The 18,771-nt window shown below is 40.4% G+C and overlaps 2 protein-coding genes across 5 annotated transcripts in view; one reads left to right on the top strand and one right to left on the bottom strand.

Annotated features, from left to right (window-relative positions):
- The window catches only part of chd3 (chromodomain helicase DNA binding protein 3), a 34,262-nt gene extending 26,734 nt beyond the window's left edge, over positions 1–7,528 (top strand). For 3 of the 4 annotated variants that reach the window (XM_064328860.1, XM_064328859.1, XM_064328861.1), the window contains exon 40: positions 3,298–6,564. In XM_064328860.1, the coding sequence (XP_064184930.1) occupies positions 3,298–3,503 (206 nt within the window). In that variant the 3' untranslated portion in view covers positions 3,504–6,564. Of the gene's footprint in view, positions 1–3,297; positions 6,565–6,738 lie in introns of those variants that run through there. The other variant, XM_064328862.1, reaches the window with a different exon arrangement.
- Positions 7,529–11,733: 4,205 nt separating this feature from the next.
- On the bottom strand, positions 11,734–17,422 carry tnfsf12 (TNF superfamily member 12). The gene is made up of 6 exons (XM_064328858.1): positions 16,709–17,422; positions 15,143–15,224; positions 14,048–14,104; positions 13,912–13,929; positions 13,593–13,720; positions 11,734–13,320 (listed from the first exon to the last, which is right to left on the bottom strand). The coding sequence occupies exons 1-6, from the start codon at positions 16,931–16,933 to the stop codon at positions 13,066–13,068; spliced, it is 765 nt and encodes a 254-aa protein (XP_064184928.1). The 5' UTR covers positions 16,934–17,422; the 3' UTR covers positions 11,734–13,065.
- Positions 17,423–18,771: the final 1,349 nt, after the last annotated feature.

Below are 18,771 nucleotides of genomic sequence, written 5' to 3'. Positions count from 1 at the left end.
GGTCCAGCTATTGATGGCCATAATGTCAGCCACTGAGTAGAGACTTGGTGCAGAGGGTACCACCAAGCTGTTCACAAATAAATTTGGACAAATGAAATCGGTAGCACTCCCAAGTGTTTTGATGTCTCATGAAAATCGATCTCTTCTGTCCTTGAGCTACAGAGAAAAACAATGGTGTGGGTATAACTGTTGGCTTGATCAGGAAGTACTGAGATGATGTGGATATCTGTGTGTAGTTACTTAGGTGCTGAACTTTGGGTCTAAGAAATGTTTATCTAAATACTGATGTTGTACCCTTTAGCACTTGACTTGCCCCACATCCAGTTCATTGGTTACAGAGCCTGTGTCGTAGTGTTTTGGTGACTAGAATCATGTGACTGGCTATCCTAAAGAACTTCCCAGTTTTCAGTTTGACAGAATTGGGAATCTCCAGGTGATTGCTGTCTACAAAATGTAGTCCTTCCACCTGGCCTGATGACAACTGTTCCCTGTGAAATGCTGGTAACGGCTGAAATGAAGGACACGCTTGAGAAAAATGAGGGATACATAGTGTAATGAAAAGCAGGTGATTCTACAAATGTAAGAAATTAACATCCCATCACATGCAGGATTGTGTATAGAAATGCTGGGCAGACTCAGTTGTTAGTTATTTTGGCTACCATGGCTAGCAGAAGAGATCTCATTGACTTTGAAAGAGGGGTGGTTGCTGGGCCACATTTAGTAAGAGCTTCAGTGACAAAAGCTGCTGAAACTGCTGATGTTTCTAGGAACAGTGATGTTGTCATTGAAGTTGAGGGAAAGACACTGGCTTGGACCAGCTGTGGTTGAAAGTGCAAGCTCTTTGACCCTCATGTCCGTGCGTTGGTTTGAGATGCGGACGAGCAACAGCTGAATCAGTCAACCACAAATATCAGGGCTTTGTTTATTTTGGCAGTTGCTTGTACATCTAGTGTACATGTCCTTTCTGTGAAATTGCCCTTTCCCTTATAGTCCTATTAGTCTAAGCCATTCTGGTATAAAAATGTGCTGAAACGTGTGATTCTGACTTCAAATGGTACTTGAGGAATGAAGTTTAAAGCGCCTAAAAGTCCCACTTAGTTGCTCGGAGAATGTGATTGATTTGAAGCATACGGTTCTCTTTGGTTTTGTTTTGTGTTGTTTTTCAAACCCGAGTTTGTCATTAAACAAGTTCATTTAGTCTAAAGTTGCCAAATTGCATGAAATTGTCTAGCTTAGTCTTACCATTTGGGGATGCCGGCTGCTTCTGTTTTGGAAAAATAAACCATCCTTACATATTAGGGATCGTTTGGACTCTCTCTCATTTAATTAAGCTTGATTGATTTAGGATTGCTGTGTAATGATCTTCATCATGACTTTGAATTGGTGCCTTACTGACTTGCTGAGGTTGCCTTCTCAGTCATGGTTCCGATGTTCATCCGGTGGTGTCACGGCAAGTACTTCTGTAAAAAAATATGCTCTCAGTCTATTCATGTAAAAATCTTTTCTTTTTTAAGCATTCTGTGTGAAAACTGGACAGTTTAAATGTGTTTGCGGACTGAATCACAATGGCATTTCAGTATCGTGCATTGTTGAAAGAGGGCTTCTGAATCTGTCACCACATCACTGCTCTCATATGAAGCTTCCAGCAGCTTTAACAACACCGGCATCACAGGATGGTTGTAGAACAGCATGTGTGAGTGGATGCAAAATAAATCACTTTTGATGGAAGATCACCATTTATTCAGAAGCAAAAATAAATGTAACCATGACTACTTTGGTGTTTTTGTTTTAATTCAGTTTTTTTTTTTTTTTTTTGTGGGGGGGGGGGGTCCATTTAGAATTATGTCATCTTCCAGTCAGGCATTAATATGGTTCCTTCACGGTAAACATTAATGAGACAGTAAAGATGATGGGTGCCTGGAAGCTTTGTTTGGAATTTTTTCCTGACTGTGATACAGCTCACTTAGTAGTGTAACTTGCTGTGAACCATGGCACTTTAAAATGGGTATTGCAGACGTGCTAAAGTCATGACTCATTCACATCAGTTGTTCTTAATTTAGAAGGTTTTTGAGGTTCTTGGTGCAGTGGAACAAACAAGCATGTTTTAGTCTGCATTCTGTCAGTCATGTGTTTACGTTTCTGTTTTAAATTTGTTGGATGTGTGTGTACCAGATGCATGATTTGTTGTAGATGTGAGAATAATTTATGATTGTTAACATTTGAGAAAGTTCCACAAGACTAGCGGCGTAACAGCAGTCCTTTCACATGAGTTCAATTGTGATAAATGTAATTCTAGAGCTGGAACACATGTTAAATTGTTTTGTGTTCTGATAATTGAATTGTATAAAACTGTATTGTTTGTAATTCTACTCCTTGCAATACTAATGAACACTTAGTTCAGACACTTTGCACTGAAAATTGGCAAAGAGAATAGTGTACACTAAGATGAATGTTTAAACCCTGGTTTGTTTTTTTCATGTTGCCAAGAGTTAATTGTCCCTCCAGTCTGAAACCAACAAATCTCCTGGTCTCTCTGGATTTAGAGTTTGACTGAACTGTGCGGAGCTGGGCACGGTAAACTCTTTTTGGCCAAAAAAGAAAAGAAAAACTGGAATGAGGACAGTTTTCATGATTGTGACTGGCCACCCCCCTTTTTAAAATGCAGCCAACCATGGAGAGAAAACAGCTCGGTGAACACAGCGGCCTTGATTGTGTGGCCTTGCGACCCTGCTTCTGAGTCCCATCAACTCAGAAAACAGATCCCAGGCGGACTGTCACCCTTTAACCTACATTCCTAAAAACCAACCAAAAATAACATCACTAGATCATGTGAATGTTGTTTTCTTTCCTTTTTTTCACCGTTGAGCTTCTCTTGCTGTCCTGTGTTGAAACATATTTACCACATTGCTGACGTGAGCAAATCCTGATTCTCAGATCAGTCTGTTTTTCTTTTGAATGTGCTGCAATGTGACACATCAGAATTCTTTGAAAGCCAAACATGCTTGGGGCACTTTGCCTCAGACTTTGAAGGAAGAGTGACTTGTTTTCATTGCTGATTATTGATGAAGTGGAAAAAAAGATTGCAGTTGCTTTTTGGAGTGGAGCACCAGACACTCTCCCAATTTAATGTTTTTCACAACAAACCTTATAAAGCCAGCCTGCCTCCACCACCCCATGCAGCCATTTTGTTGTTGTTGCTAAATGCTGCTGAATGCTACGAAATGTTGACGGTTTGTTGCCGCCGTGCGCCTGCTCCCTCCCCCAGTGTCTACAGTGTGCCACTTGTGTGCCCCACAGAAGCCGGCTCCTGCCTGAAGACCAAGGAGCACGATATCCTGCAGCGCCAACGTGTGGTGGACCTGTGGAAGGACGGAAAGTCGGAGGGCGCCATTGGGCAAGAGCTGCGGATGCCCAAGTCCACTGTGCACAGCATTATTGTAAAGTACCGCCTCAGCAATACAGTGGAGAACCTGCCTCGCAATGGCCGGCCAAAAAAGCCCTGAGACCCAGAGTCAGAGAGAAAAGGGAGAAGAGAGGGGGTGGCCAAAAGCCCAAACTGAGGACAAACAACAATCTCTGAGACTGAATGAAAGAGAGGACAAAGAATACACACCAAGCCAGAGGAGTGGGGTTAAAAAGGGGGACAGACGTCACCATCTAGTCTGAGGGTGAAATAGAAGGAAAGACATCCTGAAATATTACAGAGGGAGAGAGTGAGAGCAAAAGGGAGAAAGAAAGAACCGAATATCCGAGAGAAAGATAAGAGATTGCAGGTTCAATGTAGAGAGCGAGAGTGAAGCTATGAAATAAGAGGTGGAGTACAGAGAACACTGTGATGGTCCCAAAATGAACCTAAAAAGAGGGGGATACAGATGAACTTTTCCCGAGGTAGAGAAAGGAGGAGTCTGGATGTTTCTGTGCTGACCCCTGTTTCTCTCTCCCAGTACCACCTCAGGAAACATTACTTTTCATCTCCCCTCTCCTTCACTGATGTGAAACCTCCACCTTCACCCTTCTGAATAAATGTTTCAGGACTGATCTTCCTCCTCCCTCTCTCACACACCCATCTCACAGATCAGCAGGCCTTCAATGACTTTGCAGAATTGAAACATTTGTTCCCTGCACTCTGACCTCTTCTCCTGCAATGGCTCGATGATCCAAAAGGGATGATCTGACCGTGCTTGTTCTAATACCTCCAGTGAAGAAAGAAGGTCCTATGTCCTAAAGCAGCCATTCAAAGGAGAAAAAACAGCCTTGCTGTTGTGTGAGAATGAGTTCCTGGACGACCCTTGTCTTCCCAGTGCCCAGCACTTCCACATGGCTGAGCGCCTGGAAACAGCTGAAACCTTCCATGGGCAGGAGAACAAGCATAAAGACATGTGCAGAGACAAGGCCGGCTCATGGGACCCTGCAAGCTTTTTTCCATGTTTGACCCGCCTGTGGATGAGGATAGCGTGACTTCTGTGGACCTCTGGATGAGACGTACATACAATGCTGTAGACTCAAACTCACATTTTACTGTACATTTATCTTTACTCTAATAGGTTACTCTTATGCATCGCTGCAAAGATAATGACAAAAGGTCACATAGTTTTCTGCAAATGTTTTCGTTTTTTTCTCAAGTGTTGCTTGACCTGTTAGACCAAATTCCTTGGTGCATTTCCAGTTAGTGGTAAGCAGGATCAAATATGTTGAGAGGTTAATTGCTTACACATACGCACGTACAAACACACACACACTCGCACGCATGCACACACAAAAAAACTCAGCGTGGATCAGGCCTTAAGCTAGAATGCATATATATGCGTGTTGGGGGCGGGGGGCTGTAGGGGGGTCTGCGTACCTCTGTATGTTCTCATTCCGTCATCAGATTCTATGATTCAGATTTGGCTGGCCAATGCAAAGCTTTTGTCGGAAGACAAGGGGTATAATTTAATGTATTTATGCTTTAAATAACATGTTAAATACCTGAAGAAGAACATGTAACTTTAAATATAAACAGAAAAATGTTCAAATACATTCCTGGCAGTACTTTTTTATATGCAGTCACAAAGCGAAGTCCATGTCCTCAGTCACTCTTGGCTTGTGGACTGTAAGTTTTACACTGCACTTTATCACTGCTCTGAACCACATTGCTGTGTTTCCCAACCCTGCTTCAGGGAGAAATCATTTGTATACTGGTTTTCATTGTAGCTTTTTTAGATTTTGGTTTAGCTGATAGCATTACAGTGGTGGGAATTTGCGGTTTGCAGCTTGGCAGTTATTCACTGTATCGGTCCTGTGTGAAAGACATGTGCTGCGCTACATGTGTTTGTGCTAAGGGAAAGAAAATAAGCAATCGTTCCTTATCGTTTGTGCCAGATCAGAAATGTAAATCAGTAATGCACACTGAGGTACGGTAGATTTAAAATAAACGGTATTCTGGGTTCCCAGGTGTCGTGTGCAACTGAGACCCTTCACACTGCACTGATGTGTCCTATGGTCTGAATCCTGACCTTGCCATTGCAGACTGTGTGGTTTTTCCTCAATTTCCTGACACAATAGAGACTCTTAGAGACCTCTGCATTTATTGGACAGGATCAGTAATTTTCTGTCCGCTGTAATGGAGTCCACCTGTGTGTATCTGCTGCTATATGTGTCTGGTGCATGCTACGATTGCTCTTTTACAAAGCAGATCTTTATGCACAGGATTCTGCTCTGCTTCTCTGTTTCTCCTGAGGCAGACCAAAGGCCCACTGTGGGTGATGTGTGTTCTCTCATTTCCATGGACTGTGATTTTGTTTCGCTGTGGAACTGGAAACTGTCACAGCCGTACCCCAGTGGTCCTGGTGCTAACATAGTCTCTGTTCTTTATCTTCAATGGTAAAAGCCTCAAACCCTAAAGATATTCAGCTCTGGTCCTGAAGGACTGCAGCCTCAGTTTTTTTTGTCTCTGTACAGGTGTTCACTTTCTAACATTTTGATTTGAATTTTAAGCATTCAGCTCTTATCCAGAGCGACATACAAATAGTGCAAACAAAGAAAGGGCCTAGTTTTGTAAATCACCAACATCTCAAGTAGTGATTAATAAGAAGTGCAATGGTCAGGTCATTAGAATTAATATGTCATTAGAATAAACAAGGGAAGTTAATTAGAAGTAGATAAAGTTTTTTTAGGATAGAGGAATATAGGATAGATAGAGGGGGAAGATATGGAAGATGGGTATGGGAAAATAGGGTGGAAAACCAATGCAAACTTCAATGAAGGAAATTCATATCTTATTTAGAATCTGAGAACATGTGGTTTAAAGGGTGTGTGGACCATGCTGGGCCTGTTTCCATGCCTTATCAAACCTTCCTGATCTTTCTGCCCAGTTGAACCATACTGTGCATGTATGTGAGTCTGACTGTGTGTGTGTGTATAGCAATGTAGGAGACCTTTTCCCATCTTCAAAAGTCTCCAAGACAACCCAGACAATATATGACAAACCTTTGAGATTTTTACATCATTTTTTAAACAAATGTGTACTGTGTATGATATTTTGAATGTATATGTAAGCTCACTCATTAAAAGGTTGTCACAGTTGCTATCTGAGGAATGCCTTTTTTGTTATCAGTGTGTTGTCCGTGGTGGTTATTTGGTTATTCATAACCTACTCTATCTCTTTATGGGTCTGTATCAGAGAAATCATGTTGTGTCCTGTTTTAAAACCCAGTTGACACTAAAATCCTGGTTTGGCCCCTCTCCTCTATTCCGCAGTGCTGAATGGGCCAGCAATGTCTCTGAAGAAGGAGAGAGAGGGAGACCTGCTGCTGGGGAGGAGAGAACAGCGTAGCGGAGAGGTGATCTGCATTGACGACTGAATCCAGCTCCTCTCCTGGCTGTTAAACCCACAAACACCCACATGTACACTCACACACATACACACACACACACATAACTGCACACACGTACACACACACACAAACACACACACATAACTGCACACACGTACACACACACTTAAACATGCACACACATTCACTCTGGGGCTGTGCGGCTAGAGGTAGAAGGTTTGATATTCTAGGTACAATGCCATCCCGTTATAATGACTGTTAAATTTAATGATGAATTAACATGACTGAAGGCCTATAGCTGCTCAGCCCTTCCGCACTCATAAAGTGGGGTATAAACTCTGATTCATTTACACAGTGCTCAGTGATACTACTGGCCAGTCAGCCTTTAGTGATCAGTGTGTTCAACTAGAGTTACTGTATATTAATGATGTCAGTCGCTCCTACAGAAACGGTTCATTGAATATCAGAAGAAATACATTTGGCAACACTGGCTAGAATGATGCCCTGTTAAAGTGATCATATCAGTAGATATGTGTCATTCTATTCAGGGATCCTCCACTTGGGACTGATCTCAGCCCTGGTGGATAAGCGTTCAACACTGTCATCATTGTGTAGGCACTCCATGAACAATAAGCTGTTACTGCTCACCCATATGCACAGTCTCCATAAACTGCTACACAAATACACACCCTATGATTACACAAAACATACAAGCAGCACAACCAATTAGTAACCTTCTGCAAGGAGTTCACCAACTCTACTTGGGATAATCCCACTATCAATGCATGCACACACACACACACACACCATGCACACACACGCGCACGCGCACGCACACGTACGCACACAAGAGCTACCGCGGTCCATGCGTCTCATGTTTATCCCTTCCTCTTTCCATTCCTTCCACTTGTCCCCCTCGCTCTATTCTTGTCTCTCTTGAACGATCACACCCATGCCCCGTCAGCTCAGAGGGGTTACCAGTCAGGCCCCGTGACTTTCTTCCCCTAGCTGCATGCCGTGAGGCTGCATGTGACTGTGTACACGTCTTCACTTACTATTATTGCCACCGACCATTCATCCTGCAGCACGATGTTCACAATGTATAATTTATCTGAAGGAAATATTGTGTATAAAGCTTTGCCTGCCACAATTAGCGTTGATGTCTTCTAAGTTCAGTGACAGTTCATCCCATTTACTCGAGTTAAGATATCATGGAGGATGTACTGTAGGTTTAGACATGGTCCAGTGGACCTTGACTCTCAATGTCTGTGGAGCCATTGTCCTTTGCTTAGGTACCTAGTGTCTCAGTCTCGCATGGTTGAATTGGTGGCCAATATGCTGAATAGAATGGAGGAGTAAAAATTATACACAGGGGTTCCATAAGGGTCATTATAAAGTAGCAAATATTACTGCTTACAAATAATTTCCTCCACTTAATAAAACATACCATACCCATTTTGAAAAGAAAATGCACTATGTAAGCATGATGGTATTGGGCATTGCTTCATGTTAGGAAGTGGTTGCCTTGTATTGCAGAAATGGTTGGTTTCTATTTTTAAAAATCCAGCCATCATATTGAACACTGACACTGTTCTAGCTGCTCCAAAGTGTATGGCAGATATATAAGCTTTCAGAACTTGTTCATTAATTGAGTGTTTTCATATTTTTTCATAATCAAATAGTTGCAGAGGTTCCTGGGTAGAGGGGTTATTTGTGGTTTGAATTATGATATTTTCTAACAACATCCATAAAGCTCCTGTTTATTATTTGACACTCAGTTTCATGCAAATTATAAGCATGGGTATCATTTATGATTATGAGTGCTAATAGTCTCAGCGTGTGGTAGACAGCCTCAGTGTATTACTGCCCTCCTCCACTTCTCCATTTCTAAATCATCCAATTTGTACCATGAACACAACATTGAGCTGGGGCTGATTTTGAGGTGATAGTGTTTTTCTGTGTAAGACTACCTTTACAGTGTCCCGGTATCCCAGGAGAGCATTGTTAATCTGGGCCTACATGCTGGAGACGGGGTCAAAGTTGTGGTGTTGGTTCTAAAATGCCAGGCAACTGTACTGAATGGTTTATTTCAGATTAAGAGTATGTTCTTTAAAAGACAAATATTTACAGTATTATGGTTTCCCTGTCCCTCCATGTCCCTTCTTCATCTCCGTCTGTCTCCTTCTCTATTGAGTCTGATGGCTCCAATTCCACTCCTCCACCTTTTACACCCCCTCACCAGTTATCCTCTTCCATTTAATTTGGGTCATCTTCCTTCTTACGAATTCTGTGATATTCTCTGCATAATTAAACTGGGGTTATTGTGTTTTGTGTTCTTGCTCTTGTTGTTATAACTGATTATTATTGTTGTTGCTGTTGTTGACATTGTCCTTGTTATTATTAAAAAAAAGCATCTACCAAATTGAAATTTTAAATGATTAATAAAGGAATGTCTGGTGCACAGTGTGTCTCTGTGCCAGATATCTTTTAAGTGAAATGCAAATAAACGAAGAGGTTGTTCTAACTTCGGAGATGTATAAAATACAATAAAGAATCTTTCTCTGGCTTGCATTCAAGATTTCAAGGCTTGCAAATAACATGCATACAATATTTCTCTTGTATAGCCATTGATGCATTGTGACAGAATTAAATAGTAACTTTATTATAATCCTGTAATCAACTGAATTCTCTCTTCGCTTGAAACAGAGAAGCGATTGGTTCAGATGAATGTTCTGCGTGGAAACATGTACATTATTGTTACTAAACACAGTACACTGATTGTAAGGAATTAGAGAAAGTCTGTCCATGCCTACCATAATGTAGTGTACTCCTTCCCTTGTCTGAGCTAGGTCTCAAATTAACATTTTTCTTTGCCCTAGAGTGAAATAGAGAGGATCATTAATCAGTTTACTTCCTTCCTCCAGGTGATAAACGCGCTGTTGTTTCAAGTCAAGTCTGAAAGCATTTGACCTAGCATGGGAAAACCCCTGAACTGAAATGTTTGCAAAATCAAGCGCTTTTTGTCTTTCTCTCTCGCTCTCCTTTGGTTTCCCAGTTTTTTGTTTCTTTTTATTTCTCGATATCTGACACTGTCCGAGTTGTGGTGCGCAACAATCAGTGACCTTGTTGTGGTCGAGTATGTGTGGGCGCGGAGCGGAACCTGTTAATAATGCATCTCTTTTTTTTTGTTTTGTTTGTAATAAAATTAAATTAAACAGAAATAATGGTGTTGTGCATGTTCTTAAAAACACACAAATGACACCTGTGATGACAGACTTGGTGCTCAGCGGTCCAGAGGGAATCAATAACATGTCAATATAGGCAGTGTCCCGGTGTTCCACAGTGATGCATAATTGGTCAGTGTTGCCCAGGGAGTGAGGGTTTGTGTACAAGATACTCCAAATCTCATCAGAAGACAGCAAATTATCTGGTTAGTTTGGCACCTGTAGTCTGCCAGTGGCAAATGCAACAGTTGTGCTGTCCTCTGACAAGTAACTGCATGGCCCATCCAGTGGATTGCAGAGTAAAAAGAGGTCTGAATTTACTGTGCAATTTTCAGCAATTATAATCAGGCATTACAAACTGGAAGAATAAAGAAAAGTGGAGATAGGTTTGTATAAAAAAAAACAGTAGGAAACTGAAGTGTGTGAAAAAACGATTCAGCCATAATTCAGTTAAAAGGAAGAAATGGGGTAACATGTTTTGATGACAGCATTTAATGACAGTACTCAGCAGAGCCAATGTCTCTATTCTGGAAAGTCTAGCTGAAATTAAGTGAAAACAAATACACTACTCTCTGGCCTCAGTGTTACATCATCACTGGCTTTAACACTGGCGCTCAATGAATCACAGCTGGTAAGACACTGGATGAGTCAATTGGATGAGTCACAATTGCAGGAAGATGAGGCATGGTTTTTCTCTTGCAGTGACATTGCTACAATGAGGCAATAACAATCTGCGAGAACCTTGTTCCTGCCATAACTGCTAAAATAGAGAATGGTCCAGCCAATCTCTGGAGTAGAAAATGGTGGAATAATGTACTCTTGAAATTATATGTCTTTCAAAAGCTAAAAGAAAAAACTTATTTCAGCTTAAGGACTGACAAATGCACACAGCAATGTGCAGACACGCCACATCAATCTCGTTGTTCTGCTCTTTCATAAAACTTTAACTTGACTAGTTACAAATGATAAGCATATGTTACTTTAATCTTAGATATGCAATCAATTTTTACAGCAGAAAGAGATTGCAGTTGAGAGAACTCCAAATAGCCTAATTTTTTTCCACCAAAGGGTTTTGGCAATTTGTTCGGTTTTAGGAAGCAAAAGTCGAATATAGGGGAGCATGGATTGCACTGAGAGTCACGGACATTTAGAAAAAGGAAGGGGAAGCTGAACATGATTATGAAATCACCCCAAGCATAATTCATATGACTGAATTTTCCACAGAGTGGGATGTTTAAAAATACATTTTAAAATGTGATACAATTCCCATCAAACATTTCACCATCTTATAAACGGACAAAAATTTAGCAATGACCTATAGGAGCTTCATACAAGGGAAATGCAGAAATGGCTGTGTTTGAAGATAAAGTTTGAAAGATAAGAACATCAAACTGATATGCTGACTAGCTAAATTGGAGTTGAGAAGATCCTACACGTTCACAGAATATATGATTGATTTGAAATAGCATGAACGTCAATGTGCATATACTTTTTGTTTCAAAGAGAATGGAGCGTTCCTCCCTACAACATCATCAGGAGTTATTTCTAAAACTTTTAGGAGCTTATATCAGAAGGGCAGGTCATTTTTTGGGGGATTGTGACTTATGCTGAGAACATTTGATTATTTTCAAATGTTTTTTTTCAAATATTTTTTTCTTTAAGTGCAAAATGTGTGGTCAAGCAGAAAAACAATATTCTTGGTTTAGTTATTTTTAATAATCTTTGGTTTTTTGTATTATAAAAATAAAGCTATGCAGATTCATATCTGAAAACAGGTATAAAGAGAGTTCATAAAAATGGAAAGAATACAAATAACTGTTCATGAAATACCCTTACTAACAGTCCTTTTCAACATGCATCCCCTATGTCCAAAAGTCTAATGCAACTTATTTTAATGTGATTCTTCACACAGGAATTACACTAATCAGTGTCTGCATAACATAATATTGCCTAGTGCAGTGGTTCCCATCCATGTTCCTGGAGATCTACTGTCCTGTCCGGTTTTCATTTACCCTAATTTGGCACACCTGATTCTATTAATTAGCCACACTACAAGATCTCTAGCTCTTGTGCTTTGTTAGGTTTAGAGTGAAAAACTACAGGACGGTACATCTCTGAGAACACAGGTTGGAATCACAGAGTTAAGAAGTAAACGGCTAAGGAGAGCCTGAAAGGCAGAAGTCCACAATCATTACAATTTTGAGTATTTTAACTATATTAACTGATTAAGCTGTGCATCCTCCCACAACACTGATCTGATATTGTAGAAACATTCACATCGTTGCATTACAGCAGCAGTTAGAATATTGCATTGGGCGAATGTACACCTTTCATGGAAATGCAAGGGAATCAAAAGAGGCAGCAGTTCAATGCAACAGAAGGAGGAAAATCTCAGCGCTGGTTACATGATATCAGAGTTGCGAAACTGCTTGCTCTACTTATTGCAGAGGGCAGCGAAGAGGGGTCAGCTGTGCAACCTCGTATTAACTTAGAGATTATCATTCTTGGAAATCGGTGTACATTCGTGCCAATGCCTTATACAGAAATACACAGCACTTACATAGTATCCTGCACAGACTCTAAGTTTAGTGTGGTGCAGGTTCAGTTCACTCTCCGCTAATCACCATGGTCCTGGAGTGACCCACAATGCATTAGTATTAGACACCAAGTCACATTGTGTAATAGTATTGGTGAAACCAAAGCTCATCCTCCTTTCTGTAGCAAGGAAAATACACTCCTCCTGAGCTGGGGAGCAAGTGTGAGGCACAGGATTGGAATTCTAGATTAGGAAGGGAATTGCACACAAAACAGTCAAAACATAGCTATTATGAGTCAATGTCTACGAGGCTACCAAAATTGGCACAACTTCCGAAATACAGTCCAAAAAAATGCATCCAAGATCAATGGTTTGGGGTCTTTGGGGTGGTCGCAAGGACAACCACACATGCTGTAGGCTTCTTCCTGGCTTTGCAGATTAAGACAGATTTAGCTCAGGGCTGCCCACAGGCGTTGTGTGATATTATCCCTCAGTTAACCTTAAAGAGACCAAAGTAGTGCTTGGCAGTAGAGTGCAGCCTGTACAGTTTAACTGATGTGGCCTTTAGCTCAGCCCCTTTCTCCAGCCTCAACAGTCCTGACACCTGGCACGGCTTGAGGAAGTGGAACTGGAGTGGGCCAGAGGAAGGCGTGGTCGCATACCCCTCCATGCACTTCAGCTTACTGGCCCTGTTCACGGCCACTTCTAGCTTCACATAGAGACTCTGGTTCTCGTTAAAGTGCACCTAGGACAGAGATGAGAGGGAATTCAAGATTATGTTTCATCTAGCAGAGGTTAAAACAGGTCCTTAAACTCAAGTTTTATAGAACATCTAATACCCTATACGGCATCTCTTAGGACATGCTTCATAATAATATTCCTGGGGGTGTAGATAACTGCAAGGACCTATCGTGAAAATGTCTATATTAGCACACTTTTTTTAGTTGTGTGATAAGAGCATTATGATCAATTCCATTTGATCAGTTTAGCCTGTGTGTCCATTTAATGGAGGTTCACCTGGCAGTACACAAAGTAGACTCCACTTTTCTCCACCCTGAAGGTCCCCTTGTCAGGGTCATACTGCACTGCCTTGCTCACATTCAGCGGCTCCTCGATCCAGCCTTTAATAGTGCCGTCATCTCCCACTACAGAAAACAATACATGCATACACACACAGGCTCAAATACAGCCACATAAACAGATACAGGCAGAGACAGATGCACAAAGATACAGTCATGTAATGACAATAATAATAATAATAATAATAATAATAATAATAATAGTAATAATAATAATAATAATAATAATAATAATAATAATAAATGGTTCAACCAACCTTTCTGAATGGAATGTACTGGTGTAGGTAAAAAGCAACAAGAAACAAGGAAAACATGAATGAAAAAATTTTAATATCACCTGTAGAATAATCATCATCATCATCATCATCATCATCATAAAGGGGTTTCACCTACTTTCAAAATGAGAAGCAACTTTTCTTCCATTTCCTGAATTTTTTCTTCCAGTTCCACCTGGCGAATTGGAGAAAGGAAACACATTCAGCTTATGAATAGACCTTGATACCGAGGATGGTTCAAATCAGTATGTGATTTGTCTGCAACAGATTTGATGTGATCAACTAACTACGCAGTATATATGACAACTGGTCAACTTTATCATCGGCCTCACTAGTTCTCCTCAGCTTGATGTGGCATCGCTGGCCCCAGGACATCCGATGGAAACTGTACAATGAAGGATTTTTATGTCCTTGGCATTTCACATATTAGTCTAAACTGAGATATGACAGGAGCAAGTAACAGCCACAGGAACAATGTTACCTGTTAGAAATGTCCACATCTGCAACCAGGCGTTAGCTGCTGAAAAAAATACTAGGGGCTAAACTACTTTTGGTTTGGATGCCTCTTAAATGTACTGCAAGCCTGCTGCTCACAATTTGCACATCTTGATTCAAGAAGCATATGTGACTATCCTGACCCAAGGAGATAGTAGATCCCATGGCTACAATGCCTCGGTGCATTTCTCCTGTATTTCTGGAACTGGGAACTCTCATTTTGGTCTAATGAATGCTAACTTATGGCAACAGTGAACATTTCAGAATTTATGTTGCTAATTGAATACTCTCCGGTGGAGACCTATAATTTCTGAATCACTGATCCTGCTGCTAACTTCTATTCCTTGGAAGCAATAGGAAATCAATTGTTTTGATTGGAGCTTCCAAATCTCACAGGATTTAATTGTACTGGTATCTTGCAGGTATGTTATATAATGAATCTGAATAAAATTTTTGTCAGCACATGGTGCATGAGTCAAATCACTGGACTGAGGTCAGCAATTGGACACTATTGATGCACCCTTGCAACTTCACCTGCACTTTTCCAGTTAAATGCTGCTGTATAAATTCTGTACGTATGGGACATGCTGTAAGATTCTATTTGTTTTGATTGAAATTCAATTCATTAGTTGTTTTGTAAGTCAGCTTATAGAGATATATTGCAGACTGAGAAGAATAAATTAAAACTCCCCCTCCCACCACAAATATCACCCTGTACCATCTCTTTTCACCCTCTGGCCCTCCAGTAAATCTCTCCTTTCCAGTAACAGCTGAACGATTGTGTCACGCTGGGCACTTAACTGGAAAGATAGAGAGAGAGGGAAAGAGAGAAGTAAATGCACAGGAAGAAAGCTTTTACAAACAGTACACAGAAAAAACACAATGTCTTGTACCCACACTGCAAAAAAAATATTTTGATTTTTAATGTCAGCCCCCCCCCAATCCTGTTGGCTACAGCAAAAGTATTTTTAAAAATATTCTGCATTCCTCAAGTCTCTAAACTCCCATGTACAGAGGGGAGGGATGGAATGTGTCAAAGTTTGTCCAGCCAGCAAAAATTTCTAACTCTAGAATCAAGCCAAAGGGGTCCATTGTTTATAAAAGGGGGAAACTTATTCTGACATGCAACCGTTTCATTGCATTCTGTGGGCTGTATTAAAATTCCTACCAACCAGTTGAATTTACTACACAGCAATTGCATAAAACAGATTATTGTAGCATACGAGAAAATGTAAGTAATAAAAGTAGGATGCAAAATAATAGGATCCACTGGATAATAAACTTGAGTGCAAAAACAAGATGAACAAATGTTATACCCATAAACATCAGCAAAGTGTCATACCATGAAGTGTGCCTGGATAGCTAGTTAGCAACAAAGAATTTACTTTAATTTAATATCACTTAAATTCATTATCATATTTTGATATGATGAGAACAAAATGTTTACTCAGAAGAAGATTTATTTGCTGTAAGTAGGGCAAACTCCAAAACCAGGGCCCCGAGCTGACAGGTTAGTACGGCAGTCTGAAGACCACTGATTCCGTTGACCCATTCCTCAGCTTTCTATTTCTCCAAGGCACTGAATGCATGTTTATATAAATTGCTTGATAGACTAAGGATTGCAATGTGCTCAAACTAGAGCCCTGCAAAGAAAAAATAGCGGTTTCACTGTGTCAGTATTACCAAAGACGCTGAATTTCGATAAAATTCGGTCAGATTCATACGCCAGCAACAACCGTTACAAATATGTAAACTGGAAATATCCCTAACTTTGCAACCTAATGTAGCGATGATTCTAAATTACTGTCAATCTGAACAACTGCTTTTTGAGCTGAATTCTACAATGAGCAGATGGCTCGCTAAATAAACTTATTTTGGCAAGCCTGCACTCCAGCAGAGCACTTAAGGACTTCCAGTAAGTTGAGCTAAACAGGGAGCATTGCTGGCAACTCAGTAGTCATGCTTTTGGCAGACACTCACACAAGTCATAATTCATTTATTTGTATGCATGACAGGGTCATAGAATAGTAAAACTGCACTTTAAGTGTTTGGCCCCTGTATTTATTTGTTCAGCGTGGAGTTCAGCTATCAGCATGCGCAGCGTCGACAGTGCCTGCTGATTCTGCGTAGTCTGTCGAACGACTGAGCAGTAATTCCAAAGCACATTCAGAAGCCAAAAAGTATTCTTTGCTCTAACCTGCCGCATGGTAGATACAATTTTGCTTGATAATGAAATGCACTTGTCTATTCTGTTTAACCTGTACGCATTTAAAGAATGTCTTACTTGTTCCATACTGTCTTGTAGAGTTCTGAATGATCGAGACATGTCCCGCGTCTGTCCCCATGTCCATGCAGTAAATAGGGCGCTGCAGAGGGCAAGCGACAGTGCAACAACTGCCACGACTGCCCAAGCGAACCGAAGTTGGCGAAGTTTTCTCCTCTGCAGAATTTGTCGCATTGTTCTGTTACCTCTTTCCTTAACATCGCAAATGTTCAAATGGTTGGCCATATCTTCTTTTCTTCATTGCAAAGTGCAGTTCGGCGGTTATTTAAAAAGAAAGCTCTGCTCCAGATGTTTCGACTGCACAAGTTATTTTACAACAACCGTCTGCGTTCCGGTAGCCGTGCAAATTCTATTGTCACTGGTGCATACCTTTTTCAGATAAACAATCAATTCTACATTTCTGAAACAAATTCAAGTTTCAAGTGGTAACTCCATCGATGTCGCTCTCTTTCCTTCGTTACTTGTGACACACAATTACGTGCACTGACAGTGCGATGGACTAAAACATTCGGCCACGTTTTTTCAGTTCGATGCTCAAGTCCTGGTAGCTATGCAATTCTGAAAGCATGTGACAGCGGAGGTAGAGCTTGCGCTACAGTTTGCGATTATTACATTCCTTTGTTTTGTGGACAGAGAGTCCCTGTGGACGGAAAATACACTGCAATATGCCAAGTGCCCAGACTGTCTAAACGCATTCACTCCGCCTATTGGATTGGAGAAACATGCGTACTTCATGGCTATCTCGCCTCATTTCCGTCAAAAGTGCTGATTGTACAACGAGGGAATATACTGCAAAATATGTAGGGCTGTTTTTGAAATATCGATATCTCTATTGCATAAAAAATATTTATCAGTAGGCTTTTGCTGCATGCACAGTAAAGTGTTCAGTGTTAAATTAACAGTGGAACATCGGACTCATATCCTACTCTGTTAGAGTCGAATGAACACTGGACATTTTATTGCGTGGTGCTGCATTACTCAGTAGGATTTAGTTGCTTAGGTTAGGCTGCCTCTCTGACCTACACGCGTTAAAATCATTAGAACTGCAGTTGCATAATTTGTAGAACAATTTTTTTTAGTTTCCAGACTTCGAGTCGCCAATGGATTTGGTTATAAAAATTTGATTAGAAGTAACAGATACCCTGCTTCACTTTTCGCCAAGAAATAACGACCGGCGATTCATTATTTGTAATAGTCCAATCATAACATATTTTATGCGCGTTTTGTATTTTGGGTTGAAGCGATCTAGCCACGGGTTTCAGCTGCATATGCTCAGTGTTATCCGCAAGGTTTATTGATCAATACAGACACATCCCAACTCAAAACTGAAGATATTAGGCTAGAGACACCAGTATTTTAAGAATGCACACATTTTAAAAACCCATTCCCGCATTGAAAAGGTGCCAGGATGATTGACTCAGTAATCCACAAATACATACAGCTGGTTCACATTTGTGTATAGCATGTCGCTTGCATTTATTTGTGCATCACTTGTAGATCGGCTACATTTATTTGTGTATCAGTTACATGTTTTTTGTGTGGTTCAGCTGCATTTATTCGTGGATCCGCTGCATTTATTTATATTTGAGACAATAATACCCCCATAAATAAACTTGCTTTATGATGTCAGTTTCTGAATAGCAAATAAAATTGAATTCAAAGATTCTTCTAATGGTGCATAAAGCTCTAATGGTGCATCACTTCTGTTTGGACAGGCTGCTGGAATGCAAGGAATTTGACACATATAGCTTAAATCATTTCCTCTTTCTCTGAATTTAATGTTAGTCTTCTGCAGCTTGTAGACATAGGCTACTGTTTGATATACATATAATTTTTGAGCAAAGTATTAATTTGAGTGATAAACGTAGGCTACTGTTGGCTACATTTACCCAACAATTGGCATTATTGAGCATATTGAATTGTATTAATTTTTTTCAATCATTTTAAACATTTGAATTATTTTTCCTTTTTGTTTTGCTGCATTAGCATGCAAATTTTCTTTAACAAGTAAACTGAAATATAATTTCCAAATATTGTATAATATCCATAGTCTTTGTGCTGTC

Source organism: Anguilla rostrata, chromosome 3, assembly GCF_018555375.3.
Source record: "Anguilla rostrata isolate EN2019 chromosome 3, ASM1855537v3, whole genome shotgun sequence".
In the NCBI taxonomy this organism is placed as follows: domain Eukaryota; kingdom Metazoa; phylum Chordata; class Actinopteri; order Anguilliformes; family Anguillidae; genus Anguilla; species Anguilla rostrata.
This window is presented reverse-complemented; position numbering and strand designations above follow the sequence as displayed.

Bases quoted from the DNA above. Each gene is read 5' to 3' on its own strand.
- tnfsf12 (XM_064328858.1), bottom strand. From the start codon at position 16,933: ATGGCCAACCATTTGAACATTTGCGATGTTAAGGAAAGAGGTAACAGA. The intron at 15,225-16,708 runs GTAAGACATTCT...CTATCTTTCCAG, and splicing joins TACAAGACAGTATGGAACAA to TTAAGTGCCCAGCGTGACAC. The intron at 14,105-15,142 runs GTACAGGGTGAT...CCAATTCGCCAG, and splicing joins CCAGAGGGTGAAAAGAGATG to GTGGAACTGGAAGAAAAAAT.